The sequence below is a fragment of the Poromitra crassiceps genome, assembly GCF_964638095.1.
Source record: "Poromitra crassiceps genome assembly, chromosome: 21".
NCBI lineage: Eukaryota > Metazoa > Chordata > Actinopteri > Beryciformes > Melamphaidae > Poromitra > Poromitra crassiceps.
This window is the reverse complement of record NC_139638.1, coordinates 27,056,657-27,071,202: the sequence shown is the minus strand read 5'-3', so window position 1 is coordinate 27,071,202 and position 14,546 is coordinate 27,056,657. Positions and strand designations below refer to the sequence as shown.

At 44.3% G+C, this 14,546-nt stretch overlaps 1 protein-coding gene across 1 annotated transcript in view; it reads right to left on the bottom strand.

The window, feature by feature from the left end:
* The window catches only part of LOC310795369 (nipped-B-like protein B), a 49,294-nt gene extending 37,056 nt beyond the window's left edge, over positions 1–12,238 (bottom strand). The window contains exons 1-5 of the mRNA XM_083657402.1: positions 12,140–12,238; positions 10,430–10,575; positions 4,601–4,766; positions 3,217–3,317; positions 81–189 (exon numbers count right to left, since the gene is read on the bottom strand). Of these exons, the coding sequence (XP_083513528.1) occupies positions 81–189; positions 3,217–3,317; positions 4,601–4,766; positions 10,430–10,493 (440 nt within the window). The 5' untranslated portion in view covers positions 10,494–10,575; positions 12,140–12,238. The remainder of the gene's footprint in view (positions 1–80; positions 190–3,216; positions 3,318–4,600; positions 4,767–10,429; positions 10,576–12,139) is intronic.
* Positions 12,239–14,546: the final 2,308 nt, after the last annotated feature.

The following is a 14,546-nucleotide window of genomic DNA, read 5'->3' as shown; positions in this document are numbered from 1 at the left end:
AGACTGACGTAGGAGTTACGACCAGGCATAGTTAAGACCACTTGGTGCAACCGGCCCCTGATGTTTTGCCCCTGCTCTACCTAGAGGGGCTGTGTGGGACAGTGGTTTGCTGATAGTTGGATGCTGGACTTCCATGCACAGGGTTCTGAGACATCTTGTACTGCTGCATCATGGGCTGCTGCATTATATCTACGAGATAAAGAGAAGAGAAAGTGATGAATGAAATACTAACTTAGGTGGAGATGAACATATACAATTCTCCAGCACCCGACACTCAATAACCTCCAAACCAGGAGAAGGGGCTTTCAAGAGATCGGATTTCATTTTCGCCCCCCTGAAGCGATTCTGTAAATCCTGATGGATGCGTATAATAATCCCCACTGTTTTACAGAGGAGTAGTTTTCATTTTTCACTTTTGTGAAGAAGACTCCACTCCTGTAGGAGGCACTCTGGAGATCAAAAGCACTGAGGCTCCACTTGACGAAACCATGTCTGCTTAATAGTAATGGCAAGTGCTATTAAGCCAGTGCCAGCTAATAATATCAAGGCAGATGTTTAAACACATTTTGAATTGAGAAAAAAAAAAGTACCACGTAAATGAATGAAAGTAACACCTGCAAGCTTTCCCATTCAATGTTTCTGCTGTGGCAACAACTCATTGATGCCACAGCTGGTTAAACAGAACACGGCTGTTTTCCAAAAGCCTGCAATGAAATCTGGCAGAACTGAGCCTGCTTTCTAGTGTGGTATGAATGTAAATTCACCTCACAAGGAATTGTGAATTTTCCAGGTTATTCCAAGTTAAAGCTGTGCGCTACAGCAAACAAGTCAGCAATGTTTACATTTAATTTACAAAAATAAAGAGAAATTAAGATATTTTGGCTAATTTGTCCCTATTAATAATGCCTACAATCATGTCACAAAAACTACGTAGTGTATACTTGAACAAAATCAAATTGAACTCACAGCATATAATACCATTAGAGGGGGAAGTATTGTATGGTATTGTGACTAATACTATCAAAATCATTGTGCGATAACAATACAACACAAAAATAAAGTAATTAATCACAAAAACAATTTAGACTTCAGAGAAATTAAGGTTATAGTTGCAGGAGAAAAACAAGAACAATTTGCACATGGCCTTCTTCCTTGTTGAGCACACTTGTCGTGCATTCCTTTATAACTGGGGACTGGTAATCTTACGACTTCAAAGGTCATGAGCTGGGCGGTGACGTCATCAGAGCTGGTATTTCCCATTCCAAACTCGTAGGAGTCTCAGCAGCCCCAACCTCAAAAATCCAAGATGGCTGCGCCGCGCAACAACAGTAGTAGTAATCGTAGTGATATTGTTTAGCACTTCTGTTTTGTTTGTGTCTCATTAAATCAGCTGTACACACAGCACTGCCTAACTTCTATCTGTGTGGACATGAGGCTGCAGTGTTTGTATGCGCAAAATGCCGCGAAATGCCATGTTGTCAATTGTTATTGCTAACAATGGCTAACAATGGCTAGCCTGGCTAGCGACTGGATCTGACCAATGAACAGTGAACTTCCCAGCTCAAGTTTTCTGCAAATGGAACGCTAACAAAACGGATGTGATGTCATTTAGCCTCCACATCCCAGTTATTTTGCGATAAAGGAACGCATGATTGGAACAGGAGAGCAGTGTCAGAACTTACTGTAGATTTGCGAGAGACATATTATCACTGGGCCAGAAGCACAAAGCTCATACTGCCAGCTGAGACAGCACAGCAGGGATTGTGAGGTATAACAATGTCTGCAACCTTTATTATTAAAGTCAGTATTTGCAGCATTGAGATACAATAGCACTATTGTAGCATCGATTAGCTTGAAATGCCGTGGTGCTGCTGAGGGCTTATTATGGTGTTCACTTAGACTACTTGAACTGTAAACTGCTACCCCTGTTTACTTGTATTGTTTTTGTTTTTTTTTATGTGTGAGATGATGTGGGTTTTATGCTTGCTGCAACACAAATTGCCCTTTTGGGACAATTAATAACCTTGAACCTTGAACCTTGAACGACTATGTATGGCGCGGCCGTGGCTCAGGAGGTATGAGCGGGTCGTCCACTAATCAGAAGGTTGGTGGTTCAATCCCCAGATCCCAAATTGCTCCCGATGGCTGTGTTACCGCCATCGGTGTATGAATATGTGTGTGTGTGTGTGTGTGTGTGAATGTAGGCATGTGTTCTTGGTAGACTAGAAAACAACTTTAAAATATACATGAAATTAGCACAACAGTGTAGTGAAACTAGACACAAGAAATTCATCTGGCCCAGGAAATGCTCTGGAGAATAATTAGAGACTGTGAAAAATAACAGCACAGCCATGATAAAATGTTGGGGCATGCAGTGAGCTCCACTGCAGTCAAAGACAATGTCTCCATGTCTCCTCCTTACACCCTGAACCCTGTGTTGAGTTGTCATACTGTCCCCTCTGTACAACCTGAACCCTGTGTTGAGGTGGCAATGGCATACTCTCAACCCCTTACAACCTGAATATTGTCCCCAACCTGAACCCTGTGTTTGTTTGGCATACTGTCCCCTCCTTACAACCTGAACCCTGTGTTGAGGTGGCATACTGTCCCCTCCGTACAACCTGAACCCCGTGTTGGGTAGGGTTGTCATACTGTCCCCTCCGTACAACCTGAACCCTGTGTTGGGTTGGCATACTGTCCCCTCCGTACAACCTGAACCCTGTGTTGGGTTGGCATACTGTCCCCTCCGTACAACCTGAACCCTGTGTTGGGGTGTCATACTGTCCCCTCCGTACAACCTGAACCCTGTGTTGGGGTGGCATACTGTCCACTCCCTACAACCTCAACCCTGTGTTGGGTTGTCATACTGTCCCCTCCTTACAACCTGAACCCTGTGTTGGGTTGTCATACTGTCCCCTCCGTACAACCTGAACCCTGTGTTGGGTTGTCATACTGTCCCCTCCGTACAACCTGAACCCTGTGTTGGGTTGGCATACTGTCCCCTCCGTACAACCTGAACCCTGTGTTGGGTTGGCATACTGTCCCCTCCGTACAACCTGAACCCTGTGTTGGGTTGTCATACTGTCCCCTCCGTACAACCTGAACCCTGTGTTGGGTTGGGTTGGCATACTGTCCCCTCCGTACAACCTGAACCCTGTGTTGGGTTGGCATACTGTCCCCTCCGTACAACCTGAACCCTGTGTTGGGGTTTCATACTTTTCTCCCTGAAGATTTTGGGGTTCCTGGACAACACCGCTTGCAGAAGCACAGGCATGTCGCCCTCTGGGTCATCGTTCCCCAGGTTGTCCTTCAGCTCTCTGGAATGCAAGGAGAAGAGAGACGTCAGGACTATTTACACACCTCACCCTGGAATGTAGGCAGCCCTTACCATGCATTCAATCAGCTCGCATTTCCATCGCTTTGCACAAGTCCAGTCTAAAGTCAGCTTGAACTAGCCGATGGTAGCCATGTTTGCTGCTGATGACATTGTCATCTATTCCCATGTGAATCCACTCTTACTCAAGCCCATGGCTATTTGCAGACTTTTAACCTTGTGGAGTCTCAACTAGTCAAACTGAAGCTTGTCCTAAAATGTTGCCAAAACTAAATTAATGTTGTTAAACAAGATTAATTTAGTTTATAACATTAGTTTATAAGCAGCTGCTGTAATCCTGTACTATAGGATTAGAGCAGCTCCTTATAGACGACGTTTAATGTTTGTTATTCCCTCCTCATCACCTTCACTAAGTACTTTCATGCTGCTGGCTGGCTTTGTGCTGGAGAAGGCTGTGTAGAGCTGGCTATGAGCAAACACTGGCTGAGGTAGGTAGATGCCAACTCAGTCATTCTCTTGACCTTGACCTTTGTTGGTGGTTGGTGGCAACTGAGAAACTAAAGCCAATCTGATTGGGAACTGCCGTCTGGTCTGACAAAGGTGAAGGGATCATTTCTGTCATGGTGAGGAATTCTTGGCAGGAAGATCCTTTCACCTTGTTTGTCCCTAAATACATCTCACATTCAACCCCTTGTCCATCATCTGCACCACCAGCAATCGGGTGCCGTTCTTGAGAGTACTTCAGGACCTGCTTGTAGGTTACCTAAGCAGCTCAGGGCACGGTGGCGCAGTGGTCGCGCTGTCACCTCACAGCTAGAAGGTCCTGGGTTCAATTCCCACTTGAGACACTGAGGGTGTCCCCGCCACCATGTCTGCAGTGCCTACTGGTGGGGGCTATCTTGTCAAAAGGCCCTTTCTGTGTGGAGTTTGCATGTTCTCCCCGTGCTCCCCTGGGGTACCTCCATATAATATCGGTACGGACCCCCACCAAAAACATGCAGAAGATGATCATCATCTGACCAGTGATGACAACGTTTGAAAGATGCACCCCCCCCCCGCCCGCCCGCCCGCTTTTTTCATTTAAATTTAGTTTCATTCCAGACCCCCTGATAAGTGTTTTGGCCAATTTGAGAGGCGATCGGGGTTATGTCACTTCGAGCAATTGTGATGTCATCAGTCAGTGATGATGTCATCAGTGATGTCATCAAGTGAGTGAGTATTGCAACCTGGTGTGTGTGTGTGGGGGGGGAGCAGAGTGGTACTTACATGTGCTCGGTGGAGACCTGGTTAAGGCTGTGTACCAGCTGGGACACCAGGTTCTCGTCCCGGCATGCCAACAGGCTGCTGACCTCCTCAGAAATCCTCCCATTGTAGAGCAGACTCTTAGCAGTGGTGGCAGGCAGAGGAGAGGGCAGGGGGAGTTGGTTCAACACTGGAAGGATGAAGAAAGGACCGGTTAGAGTGGGTGGAAGCAGGATAGGAGCGCAAGGGGTTTTTCCAGAAAGCTCAGGATGCTGTTGTGAAATTCTTCCAAGTATATTCACCTTATTCTTTGCCCATATAAGGACGCTTCTGCATTACGTCATTTTGTAATCGTCTTTCCGGTTTAGACCCGGAAGTCTACCGTAATAATTTTTAGATTTGCCAAAAAGCTGTTTTTAAGCACAAACACAAAAAAGTTTTTATATTTTTTCGGATGAGAACGTAACATTCCAAATATGTGACCAGTTTATCAGAATAACGCCTATTTGGAAATATTTAATGAGCAGCGAGGACAGAGCGCTGGCTGTGCTGACCGGTTGGACTATAGCTATCTGTCAAACCCTACTGTAGGCTTACTGGCAGTAAGAAAACACTGTCGACGTGCTTTTGTAACCAACATTAAATGCTGACCGGGTACAGCCATCGGCTCCTCGCAGCAGTAACGCTATGAACATGTAACTGAAGTTGGCCGCAGTGTAGCTTCTGAATGTTGTCAAACTTCATTCGTGACGTTTTGTTTTGAAATTGGCCGCCAACTAGCGCTGAACCGGAAGAACAAATACAATTGTGTCTAACTAAAGCGCCCGGCATGGTTTTGCGCAGCCACGACTTGGAGCCTTGCCGCCGATGAGCGGCGACAGCGAGACTGTGCGTACTCGAACATAACTCGTCCAAAGCGTTATCGTGTCGTTTACCAAGAACTTGCAATCATGTCGGTGGGGGAACATTTTATTGTCCCTCCATTTCAAAACTCATTCCGGTGAGCCTGCAGAAGGCTTTGCTAGATGAGGGACAAGCACTGTAAATGAGGAAATGGCATTTCCTCATTCCTCACAACAAGGAGTTGACGGCGCTAGACGGCGCAGAGTCACATTTTCGAGGAGCTGCACGCCCCCTCTCCGCCGAGCTGCGCCGATAGGACGCCCAGCTGCGGCGACCCGGCGATTTCGCTCGAGCATAATTTGCGCTTTAGAGAGAAAAAGTGGGCGTGGTGAATAAGGTGAATACAGGATCAAAATGTGTTCTTGCACACACAGCTGGTCTGTTGTAGTAATGCCAAATGTCAAAGACACCCCCAGCAATTTATTTGCAGATGTAAATCTTGGGTATATTCATTCAAGCTCTTTTATACAGCCTGTTCAAGCCGGCAATGTTGCGCCTTTATAATGCCTCGCCTCCTGTGTAAGCTGATTCATAAAAATGTCAGGAAGACTAAGGAGAAGTCTACCAGCAAATTCTACTATCAGAAATAAGTCAAAGAATCCCAGGTATATCGTTTACAAGAACATAAGCACCGTAAGGTGGCTGGCGGCACCACTTTGTAATGTTGAATGTTGAATATATTTGTTGTTTTGTTTTTTCCTTTCTTTCCCCTGTGTCTGAGCCTGTTTGTCTGTTTTGTCTTGTTTGCGTTCTATAAAAATTTAAAATATGAAAATAAAATATAAAAAATAATAATAATAAGTCAAACAAAGCATTTAATATGATTACAGTAGTGGAATCAAAGGAATTCCTATAGGAATAGTATATGTATAGTGACAGGCTAGCTACAGAAGATGAAAATACCATGATGTTCATTAACTCACTATGCTCTATCGTTTATTGTTGTGTTGCAAATCACACTTTTTTACAGCAATATTTGTTGTTATTTGGACAATGCTTTGCTTTCGTCGGTCTGTTTTTTTACTCACCTGCACTCCACACACCCACTGTTAACCGGGTGAAGGCGACCACTGCTAAACACACACCTGTGACTACCTCATCACATCAGCAGCACTAGTCTGCGCTGCTGCGTCTGTGTGTTGCCTAGCAACCATTCTGCTAAGTCACTGAAGAACTACATTGCATGGCAGTAGAATTATTTTGTTAGCAATCAATTATTGATTTTTTGTCGTTGCTGTGTGTTAATTTTACAGGTACATGTGTAGTAACCGTTTTAATAAGACCTGCAAGGCCGTGGTTTGCAGTGTTTTAGAACAGCCAGGGGGTGTTGTTAGGATGCAGACAGACCAACTCCCGACACTGCGCAGCACCCGCTGCGGGCAGTACGGCTGTAGTGCGGCTGTATGGGAGTGCCTCACTACACACACACACACACACACTAGGGCTACATGATTAATCATAATAAAATCACAATCTTGATTCATGTCCAAAGTCTGCCCCAGGGGCCAATTGCGGTCCGTGGACCGAGTTTAAGCTGCCCTTGGCTTGTCTCTCAAAATATACTATATGTGGCCCTCCACACAGTATTGGTTAATCGAGCAAGTTCACTTTGCGTTTTTATCCGCTCACCTAACGACGAGAGGACTATCATACAGTTTGTAGACAAGCACCAAGTAGGAACACTGCAGGCGGAACTAATGTTTTCAGATAGTAAACAAAATCCTTACGGTGCAATTGTATTGTATGTGATTGGTTTTTAATAACCCATATATGATGCGAAAAGCAGCTGGCCCACCGGTATTTTTCCCATGATCTAATCTGGCCCCCATTCAAAAAGGTTTGGACACCCCTGCTCTATGTGATCTCCTTCCTGATTCTGCTGCACGTTCAAATCATTAGGGACATCCCTCGCATCACATCAAGCGCTCCTACGTTTCACCATGTGACGAAGTGCGCACACGCAGCAGACAGAAACAGAAAGGAAAACAACTCCAGAGACAGAGACATACAAAGAGGAATGCTCTAAATAAGAGGAGAGACATAAGATGTAAGTTCAAAGTGTTGGATAAGGATTCATCAAGTATTTGAATTAAGCTATTTTGCCTGTTAAAAAAAACAAGTGCATATCTTTGACAGGGCGACAACATGTTTTGAGCTCAATTCAACGCATTACCACACGGTTAATTATCAATTAAACTGCCTAATCCCACTAACGTAGTCTTGCATTATTAGGGCTGTCAAAGAATATTCTATATTCATATATATTCAAATATAAAAATGAAATGAAAATGTGTGCCTCACGTGAGACCAGGGCCACTACCACTACACTCACTGACGGACAGGAGCCACTTTGACTTTGATTGATGTCAAGCTGAAATGATGGCAGAGAGTTCACAAGACGGTTCTGGTTGACAAACAAACGCGGCAGCAGAAGAGAGTGATTTCCACTCCGACCAGTCTAAGAAGAAGCCCTGTTTGGAAGCACTTTGGATTTTGGTCAGTAGACGACAAAAATGTAGTACCTGAGATAAAGGTGTGTTCAAGCTACTTTTTCTAAGCTAGTTAGTAGTTAGCTTATCGTTAGCGGCCACAGCTGCTGAGCTCGCTCTGAGCAGTCGGTTCTATAACGTTACGCCATTAAACTTTAATCCATACCCCCATTTGCTTCAGTAACGTTATTGGAGATGAATCATGTCCAATAATTTGTTTATTTTGTAATGTGGAGGTATGTAGACATGTTTATGTTGAATCTTATTGTTGTGTGGAGCTACTAGTGTTGTCACGATACTAAGATTTTACCCTGCGATAATATACCAGCCAAAGTATCACGATACCACAGAGAAATCTATATATTTTTTGTTTTATGAATGTGCAATGTATTTACCTATTATAACATAAGACACATATAATTCCTGTGCTATATTTGCAACAAAGACAAATTTCTCCTAATTGCATATTGTTATTATTACATAGTATTATACGATAACATGCTCTAAATATCAAGACTGCAATACTCACAAAGGAAACATTTATCCTCAGTTTTCTTACAACAGGAAATAAAGGGAAATCAAAGCTCTTTTGAAGCAAGAACTAACTAACCCCTGGACAAGGAAGTGAATTACCGTAAATTCCGGACTATAAGGCGCACCGGTGTATAAGCCGCACCTTCAAAGTTGACTATTTTTTTCTTATATAAGCCGCACCGGACTATAAGCCGCGGGTGTTTTAATGGTATTTTTTTTTTTTTTTTGTGTTTTAATGTTTAATTACCATATGTAATGCTCCCATTTATTAACATTTCAACAAAACAACATAACACAACACCACCTGTGTTGTTATTTACAGTGCACACAGTGTCATACAGTGTCATACAGTGTCATACAGTGTGGTGAAAAGAGGGCAAGAGAGGAAATTAAAACAGAAGTGGCTTTATAGTTAGAAAGAGTGCTAAAAAAGAGAGATTTTTTTTTTTTAAATCCATAGATAAGCCGCACCGTTATATAAGCCGCAGGGGCCAAAAAAGCCCAAAAAACGGGAAAAAAGGTGCGGCTTATAGTCCGGAATTTACGGTATTCATATTCAGACTTTGACCATTCAACTGACACAACCAATGTATTCCAACATAAATGTAATTGAGAAAATGCCTTGGTTGAGCTATAGATCATTTGAGATACCTTCACAGATCTAAACTATGTTTCTGATCCTAATTATATATATACCGTATGTATATATATATATATATATATATATATATATGGGGCAACTTGGCAATCTCTGTCCTGTTTCAATTTTTGTCCCACTGATGATGTCATAGGTGAGTCATAAGAGCAAAATCATCTTATGATAGGCACTGATGATGTCAGACAGTGTGACATCATTGTGATGTCATCAGTGATGCAAAGTTGAGCAATTGTGCGCTGTGCATGCCAATAGAGCAGGCGAGGCCACGCAGCAGCCGAGCTGCGGGTGAGGCCGCGCAGCGCCCAAGCTGCGCATGCGAGCTGCAGGGCCAGCTCGGCAAGCTGCAGGGTGGGCAAATCGAGCGCACGAGACGCCTAGTGAGACAAAAGGCGGTTATAAAACAAAATTGTAAATCTGAAACGCATCCTGACCAAATGGACCCAGGAGCTGCAGACAACAGATGATAAAACAAAGAGCCTAAACGAGTGACGGAGTCAGCTCTGAGGTTTTACAACAAACAAACGGTTGAAAAATCGAGTGGTTGTCATTGATGATATAAATTCTAAGGCTTCGGGTTTCCATGTGTTGTTCTGGTCCATTAACTGGCCACTCATTTCAATCACAGAGCTCCTGAAGTGCATGAGTATTTGTATGATTTCATTAAGTTATTGCCTGGATTGTTATAGCAAGAAGATACTGGTTTTATTTTCTTTCGTTAAATCTGGTTCGGGGTTCTTAGCTTTCAACTTTCTATCTTCAGAAAAATAAGCCTCTTCATCTCTGCCCTTAAATGACCAACGGTGAGCAGCATCACACATGGTTGGCTTCTACCATGGCTGCTAGTATTCATGTAAATTCACTGCCTATTTAAAGCCTATTTAACTCTGACTGTAAATTTCATGTAAATTCAACGTAACTTAATATCCACAGAACACTCCGCCACTCATGTACATATTGTATACTGTATATATACATTTGATTGAATTGCACTTGCAATGTTGTGTTTGTCCTTTAGTTATCTTCCTACTTCTTTATCTCTGTATATTGACCTGACCACTATGCTGCATAGAGACACTAAGACAAATTCCTTGAATGTAACTTGCATACTGTGGCAACACAAGTGATTCTGATCCTACGAGCCTAGTATGCAGCAGCCAGTTGATGTCGGCCTGCTAGCCTACTAGCATTCCTTAGTCTTGGCACTTCTTGTTTAGCATGTTTGTGTATCCGCTTTGTGACGAGCATGGGAGGAGATTGTGTCGTACTCACGGTCTGTCAGGCTAGCAATTCCAGCAAGAGTAGTAATGGGAACATGAGGCATATCCCCATTCATGCTGAAGATGGAGTCAGGGGTCGTGTCTATGCACAGGTTGCTCAATGCCACTGATCCGTCCGTTCCTCACATCTCCCACACTCTACAATGACAAAAAAAGAAACTCATCAGCAAAGTATCAACAAATCAAGTCATCCACACACACTATCATATGCTCCTGGAAGAGGTGTAGTGAAAATAAGGTGTTTGATTGGATGCCATTGCAGGCACCAGTAAAAGAAAAAAAAAAAGGGCTGTTTGTTGACAACATTAAAGATGAAAGAAACAACGATGCAGTGTTTGTTCATAACTACAGAGTGCTTACTGGGACGCCAGAATTAAAAAGCAATTCTTGAGTGAGCATTATGCTTGCTTTGCGGCCAATATGACTGTGCCTCTGACGTAGACAGTTGATATCGGCCTGCTAGCAAGGCTAACATACCTTAGCCTGGGCACTTCTTGATTTATGACTTATTGATTTATAAAAAACCGTCCAGTTGGTGTCAACATCTGCAGGTACACAGAGGCTAGCTATTTCTCCCCCTGGTATCTTCTCACGGTTGTTCTTCCTGGTCTTTACCATAAACAACCAAGAGCCTGTGCATCTTCAACTGTAGCTGGGAGTATTTCACCCTGCCTAGTCGTGCATGCAAACCAGAAAATAAACAATTCAGTCAGAAGAAGCAAAGCCTTTTACCGTGCATTGCAGTTGAACGTAGACGGTGTCCCATCTATCGGCTACCACAATAACACCGTAAAAAAGTTGTTACAACGATTATCCTACGACCTGGGGTGGGGGTTGGCATTTCTATGCGATGTTTACACGTACGCTAATGCTAACGTTAGCTTATCTAACCTAGTAGTGCGAAATGTTCCAATTCCACAACCGAAACCTGCCAGCCACCTGGCCACCCTAAGGACAAGTCAGAAACCATATACTAATTTCTTCTTTCTTTTGTTACAACTGAAGTAAGGTCGCAGGAGCTTATCTGTCTAAAATATCCAACTATCCAGGCTAGCTACCAACAAATTGTGACCCGCGTGCTAATTAACGTTACTGATCATCATTAGCTTCAGTTGGCGTTGTTGCTAGACACCTAGCGTCTCGCGCACACTCGCTCGCGCATCACTGAAGTGACCAAATTAACTAAACGCTACTAAGTAGGGTTTAGCTGACTAGCTAGCAGCAACCGCTGGACATTGTTGCTATGCTAACTGGCTAGTAGGTATATCTGAAAGTTGTTTAGCTAACGTTACACGGGGAATGCATCGACGCCAGTTTGCTCTGCTGTGGTGGGTCGCCCACATTGAAAGAACAGCTCCTTTGTCGCGTCTCTTGGTCCAGCTGCTTTTTGATCCGACAGGTCGTGTGTTGTGTATCCCGATTTCCATCTCATAGTTTCAATGGGCCTAGCGTTACAACGGCGCATTTCCCAGCCGACAAAGTGGACCTCGGACTTGCCTAGAGGGAAGCGTAACCCCGACCCAACGCCTCGGGGAAGCAGATACAATGCAAGAAGCATCAGAAATGTCCCCTGGTCGCGACGCTAGCCCAAACGCATTAGCTAAAGCAGTAGCAGGAGGCGAAACACTTCAGGTAGTAAACAGTTGCTTGATAAAGAGGCTGTTGAATCTATCTTGTGTTGTGTGGTCCTTTTTTTCTTTACCTCCGGATACGACGAGAAAGAGAAGCGGTTCTTCTCTTCCGAGGGGCGCTAGAGCAGAGTCTCTAGCTCCCTCTCCGTCCTGTTGTAGTTCAAACAGCTCCTCCGACGAGTAATAATATAACAACAATAATCCCGGGTCGGTCGAGGAGGGTTGATTTGTCTTCCTTCTCGCGGCAGCGCACATATATGCTGCTAGGAGGAGGAGGGGGGAAACATCCCCGCAAACCCCGGCCTTTGAACCGATATCTTCTCCCCCAACAACACCGAACGGAGGCTATGATGCGTGTGAATTCCAGTTGGTTTCGGAGGAAGGAGAAAAAAAGCGAGTAAAAAACAGAAAGGCTACTGACTGACGCGGTGAGAAAAAGGGATTCACAGACTTAATGACACCCCCCCCCTCTCTCTCTTTCGCAGAACAAAATGCCGACCGGAAGAGCTGCTGCAAGAAATAACTCCCTCCACCGGTGCGGCGCCAAACTAAACTCACGTTAATGACGCCCCAGTTCCCTCTCCTCTCCTTGCCATGCAACGTTCCCAGAACGGGGGTCCTGGGACGGGACCACCACCACCGGGGGTTTCTTCCTACGCCAGCGGGCTACGAGGGGCCCTTCCCACCGGTAAAAGAATGAGGCTTATTGGTGTAATTCCAGTCTATCCACTTGCCTGGCTATGAAATGTCCGGGGAACCCCTTGGTTTAGAGTTCACTGCATCTTGTCTGCACTGGTGATGGGGCACAACTTTTTCCAAAGATGCATCTCCATTCTCCACACATCACTATCTCTCTCTCTCTCTCCCTCTCTCCCTCTCTCTCTCTCTCTCTCTCTCTCTCTCTCTCACACGCGCGCGCGCGCGCAGACACACGTACACGCGCGCGCGCGCACTAGGGTTAAATAGACCAAATCAAATTTATAAATAAATGTATTAAAAACATTCACATATAGGATCTAATATAAACTAAAGTATCCCCTGTTCTATTTTAGGATGAAGCACTGAAAACTGAATCTTGAGAGGGGGGACAAAATAAAGACTGACACAATTTCACAATAAATAGGCCTAGGTCTCCCTCTTGTGGAAAAAGCAAGCTATTGCGCCCCTGTTTTTTTTTTATTGATTCTTGTCAAGTGTCTCCATGCCCAGTTGCCCTTTTCAGACTTTGACAACAATTAGATTATCTGATGAAAATCTTTGTGCAACAAAGCAACTGGCCTTGAAGGGTACGTCATTGTTATAATACATGGATACACAGGTAGATGATAGTACTTTTATTAATCCCAGAGTGGAAATGCATTGGATGGTAAAATAAACAAGAGATGGTAAAATGAACAAGCAAAATCCAGTAATTATAGGAATTCTCTTTGTGTGTGAATGTGAATCTACATATCATTCCACAAAATATGATTATATGCAATGCTATGGATGCTACATTCATATTTTGGACATTCTAATAGAATTGCAATTCTGTTAATACTTTTGCCATTCACAGTGCATTTCTATATCTCCCCTTTTCAATATTTAGATTATTATGGATTATTACTAATTCTCAGTTCCTCAGTTTTCCTCAGTCAGAAGAAGAATCAGTTCCTGTGATGTTTCCTGCATGCATTGCTCAGCACCACCTTGGAGTTAATATATAGAAAGGATGGACTTAATGGGGTGAATGCTTCAGGGAGCCCCATGCGTTTACCTTTGACTGGGGCACCTGGGTATTTTTGCACTTCATGTGGTCTTTAGACAAACCACCCTTAGATGATGGTGTAAAACCAGAAATATGATCATCAGAGGATAAGAAAAGTCTCCTTGGCTCACAGAATAACAGCTATGTTAGAAATCAGTTGGGGTCGTTGAGCATTGAGCTATCGTCCTGGACCAACGCCACGCCCTGCTGTTCGTCAGGCCCGCCTCCTCCGCTGGAATGTGGTGGAACACAGCGGCCGGGACGGAGCTCAGATTACCACTCAGTCACAAACTCAACTTTCTGCTGTGTGACTGTGTACGAGTCTTTGTATGAGTGTGGAAAAAAAAACACTGCTTGTTTTACCTCTCGTAACGGACAAGCCCGTCTTTTATTGTCACACGAACACCACAACACATGCATGCGGCCACAACACACTCATGCTGACGGTGGCCGGTGAAAAGTGTCCTCTGCATTTAACCCATCCAGGCATGTCCTTTCCTCCGAGGGGCAGGCCAGGAGCAGTGGTCGCTTTCTCGTACAGCGCCCGGGGACCAACTTCGGATGTTGTCGTCACTGGTCGGATGACGATGACGATCTGATCTTCTGCATGTTTTTAGTGGGGGGGGGTTATATACGGAGGAACCCCCTGGGGGGAGCACGGGGAGAACATGCAAACTCCACACAGAGAGAAAGGCCCTTACGACGAGATACCCCACCTGGGCAGTAGGCAC